Here is a 20,975-nt window from a genome sequence, read left to right as displayed (position 1 = left end):
GGAAGTATTTTGCTATAGGCAACACTTACTATTCTTAATCTTAATATTAATTATGTTAATATTTCGTTACTTATAGCCTTTGTTTAGTAGAAACATAAATGCATGACCTTTATTTTGAAAAAGAAAAGTAGGTCTGTTTTAAATATATTTATATATAGTTGTGGTTCCAGGTGTATCACCTGGGTACTTCTACCCTTAATATCAATAATAAAGCCTGTTACCCCGCATACTTTTTCAAAATGATGATTTTAGGTAAGTTTAAATGAAAAACTGTCAACATGTTTATCAGAATATATTATCAGGGCATTACAGCTGAACGCTCTTAGCAGAAACTATGTACGGAGAGTGCAGGTTGACCAGCATCACTTGGGCAACAGCAGCTTCTTTGCCATTGGTCAAAGTCTGCTTACGTAACGCCATTGCCGATCTGTTATTGGACAGCCTGGCTGTCAGTAAGAAGCTGACTGAAAAACGGGAGCTGGACCCAGAGACAGTCAGCATCTGTACCAAACGATGAAGATTTTGCTGGATTCTAATAATTTTGCTCAAAAATAAAGAAAACGAGAAACAGCGGACATCATGGTAAGTATTTAACATTAATATTTCCGATTGTGTTTGAATACTAATTAAATAAGTAGCATTTTCCCCCCGAAACGGTGTATTTGCGGTTGTCGTTTCCTGTTGGAATACCGCTATGTAGCGGTTTTTACAATAATATCCATGATTATCCTCATATTAAAATATATTAACGGCTGGACAGAACGTACATGAACACAAAAGGTCATAAAATGTTTAAGAATAGTTAATGTAATGAGCATATTTAAATTTATACATATATATTTTTTTAAGAAAATTGCGTTCGTTCCATGAAATATAACTCACGTTGCTCGTGTTTTTGAAATTTTACAGTATGGTTTTGTGAATCACGCCCTGGAGCTCCTCGTTTTGAGGAATTACGGTCCGGAAGTGTGGGAAGACATCAAGTGAGTTTCAGGATGTGTTTACTATTCAGCCATGTTGGTATCAAAGGTTACACTGTAGCAGCTCAGATCACAACAAGGACACAGGCCAGGCCTAATGTATACTGTACAGCCAGCCCAGCAGCATACACTGCCACAGTGTTACCAGCAGGAACAGATTAACCCGATTACCCTCCACCCTCTGTTGGCTCATGTAGGTTCACACCAAAAGTTAGTTGGTGAAGTGACAAAATGCCATTATTATTATTATTATTATTATTATTATTATTATTATTATTATTTCCCATTTTGTTTGTAATTGTAACAAGTAAATACCTGCAATAACTATGCAGTACAGACCTGAAAAAACTTGTTTGATGAAGTAACCTACTAAGAAATGCAAAAACCTATCATTCTGCTTTCAAAATCTTGCTTATGTAAAAATCTGCATAAATAATCACCAATATCAAGTACATTCAAGTACTAATTATTGTCATATTTGTCTATATTTGAATATATTTGCAACCTATAAGTGGAAATATTTAAAGTATAAATGTAATCTTACTTTTTCATAGAACTGGTTGATCTCTGGAACTATAATCATAATTGCTGTTTACTGTTTAGATTATCCACTTTATTAGTGGAGTTTAACATTTAAAAAAAGAAAAAAACTCTCTTCTCTAAATCCATCTGCCATTTCTTGCTTTAAATAAGCATTTCTTATCAGGTTCTTATATTTAGGCCTAGTAGGTTTGCTTTAATTGTAATCAAAATGTTATTAGTCACTGAATAAAATGCCTTTTTCACCAGAATGTAACTTAAGTAAATGTGTTATTTTTATTTTTATTTTTTGCAGAAAAAGCTGGCAATATCTTTTTGTGATCTTTTTCAAAGAAAAACTGCAAGTACACCCCTTTGGACAAAACATGATGACTTAACAGTAGGAGAATCACTAAAGATGCAACTTGAAACATTGCTAAAGATCAGCATTAACCAGACAGTACAACTGCACAGTGTCACATCAAAAGACAGGAATCTTTATTGCACACTCTGAAATAACAACAACAATAACAACAAAATAAATAAAGATAAAAAATAAAACCAGTATAAAAATAACTATGAACTATAACTATAAAAGAGTGTACTTTTGTCATGTCTAGAAAGTGAAGATGCAAAGTAGTTCATGGAGTTGACAAACAACATTGTGATAACACTGTGAACAAACTGATAAGTGGGACCTCTAATATGACAATCTGCTGCTGTGAACATAGTGGCTTTAGATGACAAATTAAAGTGATGTTTGCAGGTTTCTGCCAGTGAAACCTTGTTTAGGAAAGAGACGCAGTGTCTGATTTAGTGGGATTTGAAACTAAAGCATTCGAGCTGATACTGAGAGCAATATCAAGTAAGCTTATTATTATCTCATTTTAGACTGAGGTGGCATTCGAGGCAGTTGCCTCTTAATATGTTTAATATGGACACTAAAGATTGACAAGGATACAGCAGCAAAACTAACGAATCCTTTGTTTATTCATATACAGTAAAGTATAATTCAAATGTGCTCCAATTGCCAAAATCCCATAAATAAAAAATTTTACACTTTAAGAGCTTTAAGTTTAGTCAACTTTAGGTTTAGTCTTAATGAGTCCTTTCCCCAGAATAATGGCCATTTTCTTCAGCTGTTGAAATATTTGGCTTAAAGTGAAGTTTATTTTTCATCTGTAGTCTTCTATGCCCTATGCATGACCCTGTGAGCAGCAGCTGCCTTTTGTAAATGTTTTCAGAGTGGTCATTTTCCAGCCACCACAAAAAAACATGCTTCAGCGCAGCATGCTACAGCTCAGGGTTATATGTTACATCTCCAAATGTAACTCACTGTTACTCAGTGCTCAGTTTACCAGGTTCCGTCATGTGCTTTTTTAAAGGTTTTCATGAACTGAGTTATTTATATCAGAATTCTTACTTTTTCAAAGCTCGGTATGTTTTTCCAGCTGTGACACATTATGATAAAATTGTGGTTGCTGGTCAGGCCTGTAAATCATTCCTGTTTACTCAGTTAAATATTTGCAATCAGAAGCTCATTAAGCTTTCTGACAATTTTGTGAAAATTGGATTTTCTAAGATATAAATAGCAAAATGTACTCAGGAGCTTGGAGTGCATTGTATCAAAGGACCTGCAGTAGATCTAAACCTGATTAGCTATCTCTGCTTGTTCAGCAGTGCAATTCACACAAGGACTTCAAAGCAATATCAAAAGCTTTTTTTAATGTTTCCAGCTGAATATATATCATGAAAGAAGACCCAACCATTGGTGTCGAGTTGTTGGTGTAAACAGAAAAGCAATTGCAAAAAAGCCAAAGGTAGTGGTTTCCTGAACAAGTTGCCTACGAGACTGTTTACTTCTGCTGTGACATTCGCTGTAGCTTGTGAGTAACAGCTTCCCTTTGTTTTCAGGAGGGAGGCTCAGCTTGATATTGAGGGCCAGTTCCTCGTTAGAATCATATATGAGGATGGCAAAACATATGATCTTGTTGCAGCTGCAAGCAAAGTTCTCAGTAAGTAACAGCACGATTTTAAATCCCTGGAAATGAAATAAATGTAATTTGATGTAGGATACAAATGAAGCTTTAGCAGACATTTGCCCGATTTTATTAAGCTTTTTGTTTTGTTTTGCAGAAGTTGATGCGGGAGAGATCTTGCAGATGTTTGGCAAGATGTTTTTTGAATTTTGCCAGGAGTCAGGATATGACACCATCTTACGCGTGCTGGGCTCAAACGTTCGTGAATTCCTGCAGGTAGAGTCTTCCTCTTTGCCTTTACGAGCGAACTGAAGATGAGAGGAGGTTTTATTCATCACACTGAGTTTTTAGCCTGTAAAAACATTCGGATGATATTTTCTGCTGAGTTTTGGAGAGTTCTTAGGCTGGAGATTTGAGGCTTTTTAACAGAAAGCCAGACTTAACGCACTGTGGCTGTAAAGTTTGAAAGACACGAGAATTTACTGAGCACAAAAAATGTTATGTTGTATTATATCTTTTTTTTTTTTTTTAGCTTAAAGGTCAGCTGGATATGTTACATCGCATAAATCAGCTTTGGGTGTCACGTGAAAACACTGGATTGTTGTAAATCGGTCGTTTCATGTTGATAAATACCGTTTGTTCGGGGAGTATTTGTAAGATTCCACTTTTGCAGTAAATTTAAAAAAATAATGTTATACTGTAAAACAAAGAAGAATTTCACACTGTGCAGCTGGATTCTGCTGCTAGAAATCAGCAAACATAAAGGCCTCAAGTTAAGTAAACACTTATAGCACAGTACTCTGCAAAAGTCTTGGGCTATCCCTCAGTTCTGTATATTTTAATAGTAAAATAGGAAACAGGTGTAGCAATTTATTGAAAGATGTGCAAACATAAATGGAAATACTGTATAAATACAACTTGAAAGTTTGTAATGCTGTGACCAGGTTTATTCTTTAACACAGCCTGAACTCTCTGAGACAACCTTTCTTAAAAAAGTAGTCTTCAGTAATAGTTATTTAGGCTTTTTGAAGGACATTCAAAACTCTTCTTTGAAAGTTGGAAGTTGGATCCATCACAGATCACTGTAGACAGTCACTGTGTAGCCCTGTTGCCACTGATTTTCAGTTCTTTCTCCCTGTTTTCATTTCTTAACAATAACTTCTTAACAGCCACCCTTCCAGTGACACTTCAGCAAACAGTAGATTGACATCTCTCAGGCCCTGTGTCAGGTCTTTACTAAATTGTTTCCTATTTCTGAGACATGGCTTTCAGATAAAGTTCAACTGCTGTAGATAATTTTTAGGTCTGCCATTTCTTCTTTTGTCCTCGACTTGTCCAGTTTTTTGAGATAACCCATTTTTCAGCTTAGCTTTCTAGCTCTTTGGGAACCCCCTTGATGGTGCAAAAATACTATTTTATGGCTGTTTTTTTATTTCTGTGGTTTTTGGTTTTTTGTTCAAAAAGCAACTTTAAAAGTAGGGCTGCAACGATCCATCAGTGTAATCAATCAAGTCGACTATAAAAATGTGTCAATGCGGAATTGTATTTTCACGTCATATCCTAATACCACCTAAATGTGTTTTTGTAACTGCAATACACTACAGGAAGCCATGGGGGCAGTATTGTCTATATTGTCTGCCAAGACTGCACTCAGTACTAACGAAGAATAACGTAGCGCGACCACTAAACAGTAGGATAAAAGAAAATGGAAGCAAAGATTTAAAAAAAAAGTGAACACATTTCACATAAAACAAACAAAGTTAAATGCAGACTGTGCAAAACAGAGCTTTCCTTCCACTATAGCACTACTGCAGTGCATATCAAAAATGATTGTGGGAATTTAAGCTGTTAGAAATGACTTGCTGACCAAAAACTGTTAAAAATAGGTCAATCATATCTCTCATGAAGAATATCAAGTAATTTAGAGCCAGAAATAACATCTCTAATACAAAGTAGATGCTGCAATCAGTTTTTGGCTAAGTGACTTTTATATATCTGTTATTTATCCTGGTAAAAAGTGTCATTGACATTAAAAACGTGGTTTTCAAGCGAGATCTAGCCAAGAGGACAGCTGAAATTGTTAGATATATAACATCACAGTTCTATAAACTTACTTGAAGTGGCCTGTTCACTACAGTCTATTTACTAATATAGGTAAAGATATTAGACACAAAAAACACCCAAAGTTAAGTTAGTGCATCATGTTGATACCATGTTTATGTGAATGTTTGTACTGTGATGCTTATGTTAGCTTACCTATTGGAAACTTCTCAGGATGATGCTTGCTTTTGTTTAAATACTAGTAGCACTTTAATTTGTATTATTTCATATTTTTATTTATTTTATTTTTATTCTGACAGTCCTATTGAGTAATGTTAAAAATACATTTGATTATTTTCAAATTTATATTATTTTAATTTGCTGTGGGACGAGATCACAGGGTGACATTCACAGGTGTGCAGACTAGAGCAGGTGAGCTTAGAACAGGAGGTTTGCCCAGGAAACGGAGATAAGACTTATCGACTAATCGAAGAAAAATTGGCAGATTAGTCGACTACCAAAATTATCTTTAGTTGCAGTCCTATTTGAAAGAACTTCAGAAAGCCTGAAGAACTATCAGTCAAGACCACTTTAACGATTACAAGAATGTCTGGCTGCCTGGAAGCAAAATATAAAGAAATGAGGGTTGGCTCGAGTCTTTTGCACAACACTGTTCTTTAATAAAAGGAACAATTTCTCACTGTGCCGCCGCATTCTGTTGTCAGAAATCAGCAAACTTAAGAAATGCCAGTATTCTTTTAAAAGACTTCAAAACCTCTAGAAAGAGTAGATATTTCAGTGCAACACAGTGATGCTCTAATTATAGTTTAGGCTGTGTGATGTCAGGTACTAAAAAGAAAGCAAGGTCAAAGCAAAAACAGTCGCTGGGTTATTAGATTTCCGTTTATTACAGTACGAAGGGTAACAGTGCTGTGTACAACAGCATGATAGAAGACATCATCCACGAGCTTTCCATCCCGTGTTCAGTAATTACTAAAATGTATAATCAGCTGTGACAAAATATGCTGATAATAGTACTTCTCAGTAAATTGGTGTGCTAGGATGATTATGATGTAGTGCCCTTCATTTTGCATTAAGTTTGTTAGGATTTTTTAATCATATTCATTCAGATTAAGTCGCACTCTGTGAAAGAAGCCTATTTTCACCCTGCATAGAAACGAGCCTATCCCTTCATAGTTTGTAAGACATCTGTTTGTACAGCTGGTTCTTGCATGAGGCCCGCAGTCTGCATTTTCACAAAAAACAAGTAGAGGAGGAGCAGCACTTCAAAGGGCAGAAGCAAATCGTGATGTGGGGGAGTGCAGCTTCTTTGTGCAGGTGTATATGTGTTTTCTTTTTAGTAGTGATCACATGATGCGATAATAGTTAAAGATAACTTACTGTTGTCATATGTGGTCTAATGAGGTTTTATGATGAACACCCAGCTGAGCTTTTAATTTTTTTATTCACCTTTTAAACTTCTTCTATTTGCACAACATAGAGGTTGGTGTTACAATCGGCTGTTACATATTCTTTTCTTTGATTTGAATTTTCAGAATCTGGATGCTCTCCACGATCACCTGGGCACCATTTATCCCGGGATGAGGGCTCCCTCGTTTCGCTGCACTGATGCAGAGAAAGGAAACAATCTAATTCTTCACTATTACTCGGAGAGAGAAGGCCTGCAAGACATAGTGATTGGCATCATTAAAACCGTCGCTCAGCAAATCCACGGAACAGAGATAGAGATGAAGGTCTCCTTTGTTGCTTTTGTTACCTTTTTGTGCATCGTGAAACCTTCGACTCTTTGGCTCACTCTGTCACTGCTAATGAACGGATATGACTTCTTCTCGCTCCCCTTTAATTTATGGTACAATATTCAAAGGCACTCTTGTGTTCCTGCATTGCATTGTGTCAGAATGTGTAAGTCTCTGTCACACAATATAAGTGGCGAGGCTGTAACGTGAAGATTAAACAACAGAAACGTCTCAAATACCCAAATGGGAACACTTTGACAGCTGCAGTTGAGTAGTGAATTTTTGGAAAATGTCTGTGAGTCACAGGATATTTTTAGATCTAAGATATAGAGTCTCTAGCATAGAGACGGTGGGAATCTTCCAAGGAGTTTTATTCTTGCTCCTCATTTTTTTTAAACTTTTCTCTCACTGCGGCTGAACCAAAAATGACTGAGGGAATAGAAGAACAAGCCACATTTAAAATGTTAACTTAACCAGGCTAATCTCAGTAGCACTAAATTAAAATTTTCTAACAAACCAGCATTAAAAACTGTTAAGCTTGTTTTTTTTTAATTGTAGGCCACCCAAAGCCTCAGCCTTAATCTGTACCATTCCCTGCAGCACGTTATTCCCCTCAGACGTCTACTGTGTTTAGATTGAGCTTTTCCTCTTCATTCAGTCGGTGACATTTTCTCCCAAACTTAATCATGTTATACAGACAGGATAATATCTTTCAGCAATTCTATAATGAAAGCACAGAAAATGACAGACGCTCCAAATGTGACACACAATTTCTGGAAATATTAGCCAGTGTTGCTGTGGCAACAGGGTGCAGAGACACCAGGTTGACGTCAGCATGCCTTATGCCCATAAAACCACAGGACTCTGTCATTATTACCCGCCTAATTCTATATAATAAATGCGAAATTAACATTTGTATTATTGGTATTATGTTTATGAAATGAAAATTGCAACGTTAAGGTTCAGATTTCTCTTTAAGGCTGTCATAGTGCTCTAATGATGTGCAACAAAGTTAGTCTTGCATCAGTGTCGTCAATATGTTATCAACTGATTAACTTCACGTGCTGCAGATGATCCAACCCAAAAATGAGGATTGTGACCACATCAAATTTCTGATTGAGGAGAAGGAGTCAGAGGAAGAGGCGTTCTACGAAGATCTCGATGGCTTTGAAGAGAACGGCACGCAGGAGACTCGAATCAGCCCGTACACATTTTGCAAGGCCTTTCCATTCCACCTCATGTTTGACAAGGACCTGATGCTCACACAGTGTGGGAACGCCATATACCGAGTCCTGCCACAGGTCTGCATTCACATTCAGTTCTCCCAAACTCAGAATTTCAAGAAATTAGCAAATAATTATGTTTTAAATATTTGCTTTGTCTTTTATTATCAATAATAATGCTATAGTTTAATATAAAGAATAAATTCAACGTTACTAACATATGGATATTTTTATCATATAGCTCCAGCCGGGTACCTGTATCCTTCCTTCAGTTTTTTCTTTGGTACGTCCTCACATTGACTTCAGCTTTCACGGCATCCTTTCCCACATCAACACTGTCTTCGTTCTTCGTAGCAAGGTATGTATGAAATATGTATGTTTGCACGAGTCCGTTTGGCTAATCACTTTTCATGTATTAGTTTAGCAGAGGAAATAGATCAATAAAATACACCAAAGTCTAATTAATTAAAATGCGGTTTGAAAGAATGTGTTAACAGTGTGTTAATATTCATAAGGTCACTGATATTTTTAGAAGCGCCGTAAAATTTGATGCTGTGGAGCTCAGTGAAAAAGAAATAAAGGAGAAGGAAATTGTTGCCATGCAGGGAGCAATGAGCATATAAACAAATAGAAATAATATGTAAATTCAAGAGTAAAGAGTGAGTATACCATGTCTATATTCTAAGGTTTTAGGTATCAAAACATAATTAAGATAATATGGTCCCTAGCCAGTTTTAGAGTTGGGTAAATACAACCTCAGATAAATAACATCACCTGACCTTTTACATACATTACTTATTTAACAAAAAACTAAACCAGAATGCAGAAATTGTGTGATAAAGTAAGTGTACCTGTGCTGCTTCATAGTAATTAAGAGGGTAAGTAGCAGTCAGGTGCTGATGATCAAATTCACTCGATCAATTGTTTGACAGCAAATGAGAGCATCTCTATAAAAGTAGAAGTTCTGGCTCTTTGCTGTTATGGAGCATTCAGGTGAGTGTAAACATAGTGCCCAGCAGGAAAGACATCAGAAATGATCTCAGAGAAGCAAATGCTGTTGCTCATAACTCTGGGAAGGGTTTTCTGGTCATTTCCAAACACTCTAAAATCCATCATTTAGCAGTGAGAAAGATTATTCACAAGTGGAAAACATTCAAGACAGTTCTTCCCAGGAGTGGACTTCCCAGCTTATTCACCCTAAGGTCAGACCATGGAATGCTCAGAGAAACTGCAGAAAAAACCAAGAGCTACATCTCAAACTCTACAGGCTTCAGTTTGCATGTCTAATGTTAAAGTTCATGACAGTACAGTTAGAAAGCGACTGAATAAGTATGAGTTGTCTGGAAGGGTTGCCAAGAGAAAGCCTCTTCTCTCTAAAGAGAAATGACTTAAAGCTTAAATTTGCAAAGTTGTATCTGAACAAACCACAAGACCTCTGGAACAATGCCCATCTCCAAGTTAGGTGAAAACCAACAAAACACCTAATTCACCAACTGTCACACATGGTGGTGATGATTGGGGCTTGTTTTGTAGCCACACGATCTTGGCACCTTTGAGGCACCATTGGGTCGACCATGAACTCCTCTGTAATCCAAAGTATTCTAGAATCAAATGTGAGTCAACCTGCCCAACAGCTCAAGCTTGGCTCAAACTCAACCTCAAATGATGATCCACACCACAGCAAATCTACATCAGAATGGCTGAAAAAGAAAAGAATGAAGATGTCTAGACCCCAATCTGACTGAAATGCTATTATTGGACCTTAAGAGAGCTGTCCATAAATGAATCTAAATCTACAACGTCATTGAGTGTATGCATTTTTCACTCATTGTTTTATCTCAGTTTTTGTTAAATCAATGATGACAAAATGTAAAACCTTACAATTTATAGAAGCTATACAGTTACTATACAGTTTTACAATGCTTATGTTTATGCATAGAGCAAAGAGGGTCATGCAGCACAGTTAGAATATACCTTTGTTGATTTTCAGAATAGACAAAAAGTTGTGGGAGAAACAGAGAAAAGACTAATCTGAAAAGCTAATTTTATGAGCACAGAGGTCAGTGTGAAGTCAAATGAAAAGTCACAAGGTAAAAATAGAGCAAGAATAGAAAATAGTTTCAAATTTAAAATTTGTGTGGTTTGGTTTCTCATGGAATGGTTAATCCTTAAGTGACAAAATAATACCGCTATACTCAGATTAATTGTGACAAGACTGATCCTTGAAGCACTGCCACTCTTGGGGCATAAGCTACATGGCTACGTAAGCCCTGACAAAAAAGAGGAGTTTACTTTTTTTTTTCTTTACACAATAAAATCAAAATTAATTTAATGTAATGAGCGCTGAAAAATTTAACATTTAAAATGAAAAGCCAGATTTAAAAATAAAGTGCGAGCTAAACTGGCACCCAGTTTGGAAGCACATTTAGAGATGAACGCACTGCATCATGAAATATTCACAAGAGGGATGTAATCCTGACAGGAGGGCCTGCTGAATGTGGAGACTGTAGAGAATGAGGACGAGCTGACGGGGGTGGAGATCAGCTGTCTGAGACTGAAAGGACAGATGATTTATTTGCCAGAGGCTGAGAACATCCTTTTTCTTTGCTCACCCAGGTAAGCCATCAGTTGCAGAAGCCTTGACTGAATATGCACACCAGAAAAATGTTACTTTTACCCACAGAATGAGAATGCTCAGATTTCAGGTGAAGACATCTTGAAATCTAAAGGTTCAAGGTTTTGACTTACAGCAAAGTATAATCTATCTCTGTAAATGCAGAAATATGACAAACCAATATTTGAAATAAAGCTGATTTTTTTAAAGGAAGAGTTTTGTTCACTGTTAATTGCTCGTATGCATGAAGGTTACTAACGATGTGCTTTTCTTTCTGTGGTTTTTGTTTCCAACCAAAATATAAGAAACTAATTTCCACTTTTAGAGCTGCAATGCTACATGATAGTGTTGGAAAAAACTAAAAATTTCTGCAAATTACAGTGAGCTGAGACAAACCTTAACATTCAGCATATATAGTCTAACCATAATCTAAGACAGCTAACGTAACACAGGTGAAGTGGATGCTACTTTGAATCAGAGCTGCTGTCAGAAGGAGTCTATTACAGAGTTAATGGTGGTACTCTGTCTAAGTCCTCCAGATATTCACTGATGATATACTGTTGGACATCTGTAATAATGTTTTTCGTTGTGCATTTTGCATTTCTTATGTCCAGCTGGCGATGCTGATGCTAGATGCACGGAGACTAATTAGGTCCCCTCAAACAGCCAGAGTGTTTAAACGACAAGGTTAACTTCAGAATCTGAGAATAATGGACATACTGGTCATATGCAAACATTAAAGATTGCAAAAATCACACTCAAAGTGTTGACAATAAAAATAGATCTAACTTCAGGGGAAAAAAGAAGCTCACCAGAGTCATCAAAAACATCAGTTAGCAAAAACCAAGGAGACAATTATGTGTTTTCACTGTGCTGTAAGGTCTCATGAAGTTTAACATTGCTGTATATGGTGGTTTGACATCCCTGGTCTAGATGACTACAAGGCTTATCCTTTAACAGTGTATAGTGTACAGTATTCTGTGTAAAACGTCTAAGTGAAGTTAATTAGAGCAAGAAAATGATTGATGAAAAGTAGAAGAGACATCAACAGAAGATCTGTTTTTGATTTACTTGTAATTTAGATCTGTTATAATCTCACTAATGAAAATGAGGTTATTTTTTCCATGTAGTTACACACTCTGTTAATCAAGCAATTACCCAGAATACTCAGAAGTGTTTTCCTCTTGGCCTTTTGGAAATGACAATGGGCTGGTAGATCGCCAGAGCGTGACCTACGTTATCCTCTGTAGCTCTTACGTAATCATTCAGAATTTTTTAGTAAACTGTTCGATCCAGGAGATGGCAGGGTTAAAAGGGTCTTGTCCCCTTACATTGAAGGCAGTTTGCAGCTCGTAGGATGAGTGTTTTCACTAAAGGTTGCTGCCTTGGAGGACTTTAACTGCTACTGAATGAAAACGAGATGCAACCTGACCAGAAAAGATCCGAACAGCACAGCGTCTGACCTCACCAGACAAAAAGCAGCATTTATCTGGAAACATTACAGTGCTCTCAGCCCTCACAAGAGGATGATGATTTCACTGCTCATGTCTCATTTTTTATGTCCTGTATAATTTATAACACCTCTTGATATGAACAAGAACAGCAAGACACAAATCAAATGTTTCCAGCAGCTTCACTCTGCAAAAATCTCTTATAATTTATGACTCTCACTTTTTTTGCCCTCTCTTTGTTGACCTGTTCCTACTTTTCTGGTTAGTGTTATGAACTTGGACGATCTTACACGGCGGGGACTCTACCTAAGTGACATCCCGCTGCATGACGCCACGCGCGACCTGGTGCTGCTGGGCGAGCAGTTTCGTGAGGAGTACAAACTGACCCAAGAGCTGGAAATCTTGACGGATCGCCTCCAGCACACACTCCGAGCCCTGGAGGACGAAAAGAAAAAGACAGATAGGTTTGACTGTTTTTATATTTTCATTAAAGTAGTCTTTAAGTACAGTGTGGGGTCAGATATTCATTAATTACAGGTATTATACCCACCAATTCTCAGTCAGTTTTTTGACATTATAATGTACAGTGGGGCAAAAAAGTATTTAGTCAGCCACCGATTGTGCAAGTTCCCCCACTTAAAATGATGACAGAGGTCAGTAATTTGCACCAGAGGTACACTTCAACTGTGAGAGACAGAATGTGAAAAAGAAAAAAATCCATGAATTCACATGGTAGGATTTGTAAAGAATTTATTCGTAAATCAGGGTGGAAAATAAGTATTTGGTCAATAACAAAAATACAACTCAATACTTTGTAACATAACCTTTGTTGGCAATAACAGAGGTCAAACGTTTACTATAGGTCTTTACCAGGTTTGCACACACAGTAGCTGGTATTTTGGCCCATTCCTCCATGCAGATCTTCTCGAGAGCAGTGATGTTTTGGGGCTGTCGCCGAGCAACACGGACTTTCAACTCCCGCCACAGATTTTCTATGGGGTTGAGGTCTGGAGACTGGCTAGGCCACTCCAGACTTTCAAATGCTTCTTACGGAGCCACTCCTTTGTTGCCCGGGCGGTGTGTTTTGGATCATTGTCATGTTGGAAGACCCAGCCTTGTTTCATCTTCAAAGTTCTCACTGATGGAAGGAGGTTTTGGCTCAAAATCTCACGATACATAGCCCCATTCATTCTGTCCTTAACACGGATCAGTCGTCCTGTCCCCTTGGCAGAAAAACAGCCCCATAGCATGATGTTTCCACCCCCATGCTTCACAGTAGGTATGGTGTTCTTGGGATGCAACTCAGTATTCTTCTTCCTCCAAACACGACGAGTTTATACCAAAAAGTTCTACTTTGGTTTCATCTGACCACATGACATTCTCCCAATCCTCTGCTGTATCATCCATGTGCTCTCTGGCAAACTTCAGACGGGCCTGGACATGCACTGGCTTCAGCAGCGGAACACGTCTGGCACTGCGGGATTTGATTCCCTGCCGTTGTAGTGTGTTACTGATGGTGACCTTTGTTACTTTGGTCCCAGCTCTCTGCAGGTCATTCACCAGGTCCCCCCGTGTGGTTCTGGGATCTTTGCTCACCGTTCCCATGATCATTTTGACCCCACGGGATGAGATCCTGCGTGGAGCCTCAGATCGAGGGAGATTATCAGTGGTCTTGTATGTCTTCCATTTTCTGATGATTGCTCCCACAGTTGATTTTTTCACACCAAGCTGCTTGCCTATTGTAGATTCACTCTTCCCAGTCTGGTGCAGGTCTACAATACTTTTCCTGGTGTCCTTCGAAAGCTCTTTGGTCTTGGCCATGGCAGAGTTTGGAGTCTGACTGTTTGAGGCTGTGGACAGGTGTCTTTTATACAGATGATGAGTTCAAACAGGTGCCATTCATACAGGTAACGAGTGGGGGACAGAAAAGCTTCTTACAGAAGACGTTACAGGTCTGTGAGAGCCAGAGATTTTCCTTGTTTGAGGTGACCAAATACTTATTTTCCACCCTAATTTACGAATAAATTCTTTACAAATCCTACCATGTGAATTCATGGATTTTTTTTTCACATTCTGTCTCTCACAGTTGAAGTGTACCTCTGGTGCAAATTACTGACCTCTGTCATCATTTTAAGTGGGGGAACTTGCACAATCGGTGGCTGACTAAATACTTTTTTGCCCCACTGTAGCTAGTATATGCAGCTTTAACCCATGTTGCCTGTCTCCCTTCATTTTTTCACTTTATTTAAACAAAAGAAAGTATTAAATGATGTCATTTACATTTTCTAGTTATGTCATTATCTGTAGGTTGTGTGTAGTATCCAAATTCACTACTATAAATCTCTAATAGCACTGTCATGATTCATTTGCTAGGAAAAAAATGATAAAAAAAGATTGTTTATTATAAGTCTTGAGTAGGGAGATAAAGAGAAGCCTTAACCAGTTTTCCCTTTTAAGGGCAAACCACCGACAATACAGAAAGACACAGGTCTCAGTACAATAAAGTTGCATTAAGGATGTATGACAGCAGGGCAAGCAGGGGCTGATATTTAAGCTTCTCTTCAGTCCCTGTCAGAAAAAGGCCTGCCATTGTATTTTGTCACAGCAGTGGGTGACAGCTGGAGACGGAGAAGGGTGGAGTGTGATCTTTATTAAGAGCGCTGTAGCAGTTTATCTTCTCTTAGGAAAAGACTTTCACTCTCCCACTGGATTCCCACGTTATTATTCTGACCATTCTCTGGACTCAGATTGCCTCGGGCTCCAGACATTGATTTGAATTCATGGCTTCTCTAAATTTTAAGAGAACTGCTGCTGCACTGTTGTTGCCTTTTTAGATGCTACATCACTCTTTGTTTTTGCTTCTTTTTAACTTAGAGGTACAAGGCTGTGCATAAAATATTAACTATTTTAGATTTAAATATATGTATTCAAGCGCTGTATATATATACTATTTTTTTATGAATACATTTTAGAGTTTGCCATCTGTATGCATCATTCATCCTAAGATTATGATGCATCAAGGAAGGTATTTTGCTTTTAAGAGGCAGCCATGATCTAACCAGTTACCATAGAAACACCACCCTCCTTTCTGAAAGCAGCTTCCACAGCAAAATGACCAAAAGGTGGTGTCTGTGCAAACAAAATGCTGATCCAAAGGACGGACTTCAGCCCGGCGTCCCCAGCACCACCGTGCTCTCGCTCAGAATGTTCATTTCTCTTCTCCTTCTCAGATTGCTCTATTCTGTCCTGCCACCATCTGTTGCCAATGAGCTGCGACACAAACGCCCGGTGCCGGCAAAGCGCTATGACAACGTGACCATCCTCTTTAGTGGCATTGTCGGGTTCAATGCTTTCTGCAGCAAGCACGCCTCAGCTGAAGGAGCCATCAAGATCGTCAACCTGCTCAACGATGTTTACACACGCTTTGACATTTTGACAGACTCTCGGAAGAACCCTTATGTATACAAGGTCAGAAGCAGGAACTTTGCCATCACGTAATATTGCATACTGGTGTAAATTTGTGGTCAATAAAAAGGCCTGAAAGGAGGAAGTTTTGCTTCTACTCTGGAGGTCTGGTTCTGCAGCTGTAATGCACTAAGCTGCTGAATAATATTATGCAATTATGCATATGCAACTCAGTTGCAGAGTATTTATATCAGTTAACTTAGGGTAGTACCAACATCTAAACAGGGTGTAGTTTTACAATGGCACTGCACCATTTTATAGGCCTCGTGCAACAGATTTACTCTCCAGGCTTTCAGACAAGAATGCACTTTCAGAAGTCAAACAGACCTCTTCCATGAGATTGGCTTCAGGCACTGGGTCACCAAAAAAAGTAATATTTACTCTACAAGCTGAAGGGCTAGGTGGTCCAGGGGTTTTAACAGGGCTTAAAGAGTCCCTGAATGTCTTAAAGCTGATGTAAGTGTTTAAGTGTTTATCTCGGGGTGTTTCAGTTTATTTCTGGCTGCACAGCACATTGGAACACCCCCCACCCCCCCGTTGCGCAGTGGGAACAAATCATTCTACATGAAGCAAAAGTAAATAGAAGCAGAAAAGAAAAAAGAAGTCATGACATCACTCATGTGGAGAATAAGAAAATGTTTTGGTTTATTTTCTTTATACAGGTGGAAACAGTCGGTGATAAGTACATGACGGTTAGTGGCCTGCCCGAGCCGTGCACGCACCACGCAAAGTCGATCTGCCACCTTGCTCTCGACATGATGGAGATTGCTGGACAAGTGAAAGTGGATGATGAACCAGTGCAGGTGTGAGATGAATCTCAGGTTTCAGAATAAAACATTTCTGCATATTATACTTCATTATCTGTGTGGAATTGTATTGCAACTAAATGTGAGCTGAGCAACTTTTTATACAGTACTTTTGCTTGACCTTAAATAATACCTGTTGCTGCTGAGAAAATTAGCAGGATATATTTATTTTTCTATAGTTTTAGCTGCTTCCAACACTGATAGATTATAGGCGTGCCTGTAGAGATCTCCTCGAACACTCTTGCCCACCATGTTACAAAAATTGTGAGGTGTGTAACTGGCCTGAACCACACCAGAGCGCAGCAAAGCCGTCACTTTTGTTGTGCCTTAAGGCAGTAGTGGCGAGTGTAATCTTTAGGTCTCGCTCGCTGATTGCGATTATCAACGATGAATCATCACAAGTGAATCAAAGTGTGTTTATGATTTGATTTTAAAACAATTGGTTTTAATAAGAATAATTTCTCCCAAATTGGGAAGTTAATGCATGTGAGAGGAAAGATTTCCTGTATTAGTCCTGGTTTGATTGGGTAGCAAAGGAAAATGTGAAGGTGTAGGAAACATTACCTCCACCTGCTGAAGCTCAGTGTGGCAGTAGTATATGTCTGTCTAGTCTAAAGCCAGTTCAGATGTTGTTCAAATTTAATTGTGGTGGCAGAGAATCAACACACTCAGTCACTCACTGTGGACAGTTTACTGTGGACCTGTCAGCTCCAAGACTTTTATAGTAAACAAAAGCTAAATTAAAAACTAACACTAGATGTGGAAAAAAACTTCAAATAAAAAATAGACTTTTTAAGAAAAGAAAAAAAAAGCTAACTGAAATGAACTTTGAAAACTAAACTAAAAAGAGAATATAAAGCAAACATGCTTAGTTTGATAGTTTGGAAAAAATCTTATTATATCTTTGATGGATGTGTTTATTGAGACTTTGGATGACTATGAGACTGTAAGTCAAGTCCTTTTAAAAAATGATGTGTTTTTATTGTAACTGATTTTCTTAGATCTTGCCTCCGACACATGTCTTCCATACATGAATTAATTTAGTAAAAAGACTAAAATATATTATTATAAACTGAAAAAAAAACACTCTGGAAACTAACTAAAACTAAACTTAATTTAAAAAAAAGGTAGAAATGAAATGAAATAGAGAAATTAATTAGAAAATGCAAAACTATAATTCCATTTTTACATACAGGCTGTAACAGTTAAGAACGTAACAGTGTAGACTTTAGTGCACAGAGGATTTTTTAAAACAAATTAAATAGACCAAAAAAAGGACTAACTGGAAAATAATGTCATTGCATGTATTTCATCTTGTCTCTCTAACATGTCTGTTATATAGCTGTTGGATTATCTCTGTGTGGTGATGCGCTGACTGTCTAACTGTTCTCCTTCACATTTAATTATTTTTCAGCTTCTAAGCACTCCATCTGTTATTTTGGCACAGATGATTTTTTTGGAGCGCTGTCGGCTTTCTAATATTAGTTTGAAAATTCTCATATTAGTGCACCATATTAATGTGTCAGGCATTTACTCTATTACACTTAATATATACACATTTTTATTTTAGAATAATTATACCTGCGCATCTGGGAATGTATTTTTGTGCTGAAGTAATGAGCAATGAGAAGTTGTTGAAGTGAGTGCTGGAGATTGTTATTATATCAATGACTGTTGAGACTTAACTTTGGAAAATCGTGTCTGGTTAACAAAAGACTGTTTATTTTCAGACATGGCACTGGCTAAAGAGGGGCCTGGCTTAGTAGCAGAAACAGACTCAAATCATTTCACGATCCTGTGGCTTAAAATAGATTCTCATTTGTCCCAAACACTCCTGGCATGTTCATGCTCTGATGGCAGCAAGCGCTGAAGTGCCTATAAGATTAAGTGTAAATATTAGTCTCTTGATTGCCGGGGATTTCTTTTGGAACTGTTTACTGCAAATTTGAAACTACAAGGAAATTTTAATTTTGTGCATGGAGACACCTCAGGCAAAGTCAACCTTATATTTACCAACCACATGTCAGTCGATGGCTTTAAGAATTTGTGCCAACACAAAACTTGCAATTTATTTCTATAAAGCATAAATTATTTATTCAAGTCCTTGAGTTATAATGTACACGGGATTTAAAGTAGGAAATTTTGTTACCATAGTTATTAAGTAAATAAATAAGGTTTGTTGTGTGCTGTTTTACAAATAAATGTACAGCAGATAACTAATGATCTGTGCTGCAGAGATGTATTTAAAGTTAAGTTTGCAAATTTGAAAAGAAACAGGGATGTCTTTAGGTAACTGCAGCATTTATTTTGCTTTGGTTAAAGTGTAAACATGCGCTTCGATCACGTTTTCTTCTCTTTTCTTTTCAGATTACTATTGGGATCCACACAGGAGAGGTGGTGACCGGAGTCATTGGGCAGAGGATGCCCAGATATTGCCTTTTTGGAAATACGGTCAACCTCACAAGCCGTACAGAGACGACGGGTGAAAAAGGAAAAATAAACGTGTCTGAATATACGTACCGGTGAGCAGCAGCGTCTCCTTATTTTTCAGGATCAGTTGTACTGCTAGAATTTTTTTTATTCTTTTAACTTTTAATAAAATATCCATTAATAGACATAAAACATGAAGCATATATAAGGAAAAACAAACCTAGTTACTGTGGACGTGAGCACGGCAAGTGTGCAGCTTGTGTGATATGTAGCGTTGTATTGCAGGTGTTTGCAGTCTGCCGAGAATGCCGACCCTCAGTTTCATCTGGAGTATCGGGGCCCGGTCACCATGAAAGGAAAGAAGGAGCCAATGAAGGTGTGGTTTCTTTCCAGGAAGCCCACAGACGCTTAAGGCTCATCGAAGGATTGCATTAATGCGGTCATGTCCTGTCACATTTTGACACAGGGATGGGTTGGATCAGGTGACACATATGCAGATATTTTTATTATGATGAAACACATTTGTCTATCCGAACACCCGCCTCTCTACGTACCCATGGTCTGCCATTACATTTTATAGCTGTGTAGCGTTTCATCGAGAGGTCCGTGATACAGTATTTGGTGCAGTCAAGTTTGATACGTTTGATACATACAAAGTGGTGTATTAGACTACACACTAAAGGTTTTAATAAACGAAACAATTTCCATTTATTGATTATTTTTATTTTAGTTTCCATTTTTGTCTGCCGTGTTTGTGTAGTGTGAAGCGTGCCCAAAAAAAAGACAATTTATAGCCAAATTAAGTAATTTCAGAGTATACTTTATTTTATCATCATCATATTAAATTTTACAGGTACAGAATATATTAAATGTAAGTAAAAATTGGACTAATTAGTTTAATGAAAATGACTGTAGAGCTTACATTATTGTCCTTGTTCACCAAATGTGAGAATTTATAGTTTTACACTGAATATATTACACTGGCTTCAAGATTATTATAACAAATGAGAATTTAGATTTAGACTAGATATTATTATATATATAATACTGATGTCAAATCTGTCATAAAAACTACTGTGCCAACTACATTCATATACAGTTTTACATTACACAGACTTACTTGTATTTTTAAAAGCCACAAATCATAAAGCATTTGAGCCATTAGTTCTTCACATGTACCCATTACTTAATTATTAAAATACCCTTAGTATTAAAAGCACTTAACACTATTTTATATATTTATGTTACCTCTGTACACATTGCACAATCACCTCATGTCTGCTTAAATGATATTGAATGCTATTTTCAGTTCTACTGTATGTTACTGAGATAAAGCTACATATTTATTGTGTCATGTTACTTTGTATTTATTCCTTTTTTGAGAAAAGAACTGTTATTACTTTTAGAAATGAAAAAAGAAAACGTATGGTAAATTTTGCTATGTATGACACTACTTTGTGCCTCCATCACATGTTGGATTAATCTCACTTGAGTATATGTACTGTACGATTTTTCAACATATTTTCCAAATTCACTATTAATAAACTAAACACAGTGTCCTCCGAGGTTTAATGTGTGACAACACACAGGTGCCTCTTGTGTTATAAGAGTGCATTTCTGTGCTTGTAGGACATCTTGTTTTATCTGGTGTTTATTTTGGAGGTAACTAATAAATAATGTGGACAAGTGTGGATTACTTGATATCGATATT

General features: G+C 37.4%; 1 protein-coding gene across 1 annotated transcript; it reads left to right on the top strand.

Moving 5' to 3' along the window:
• The first annotated feature begins 454 nt into the window (after positions 1 to 454).
• On the top strand, positions 455 to 20,975 carry gucy1b1 (guanylate cyclase 1 soluble subunit beta 1). The gene is made up of 13 exons (XM_082537246.1): positions 455 to 582; positions 910 to 983; positions 3,414 to 3,514; positions 3,636 to 3,754; positions 7,075 to 7,272; positions 8,346 to 8,576; positions 8,740 to 8,856; positions 10,981 to 11,114; positions 12,830 to 13,027; positions 15,794 to 16,031; positions 16,691 to 16,831; positions 19,202 to 19,356; positions 19,550 to 20,975. Exons 1-13 carry the CDS (start codon positions 580 to 582, stop codon positions 19,674 to 19,676), a joined length of 1,836 nt encoding a protein of 611 aa, XP_082393372.1. The 5' UTR covers positions 455 to 579; the 3' UTR covers positions 19,677 to 20,975.

Source organism: Aulonocara stuartgranti, assembly GCF_965226115.1.
Source record: "Aulonocara stuartgranti genome assembly, chromosome: 6".
NCBI classification, from domain to species: Eukaryota; Metazoa; Chordata; class Actinopteri; order Cichliformes; family Cichlidae; genus Aulonocara; species Aulonocara stuartgranti.
The sequence above is the reverse complement of the archived record's forward strand: the minus strand, read 5'-3'. Positions and strand labels throughout refer to the sequence as shown.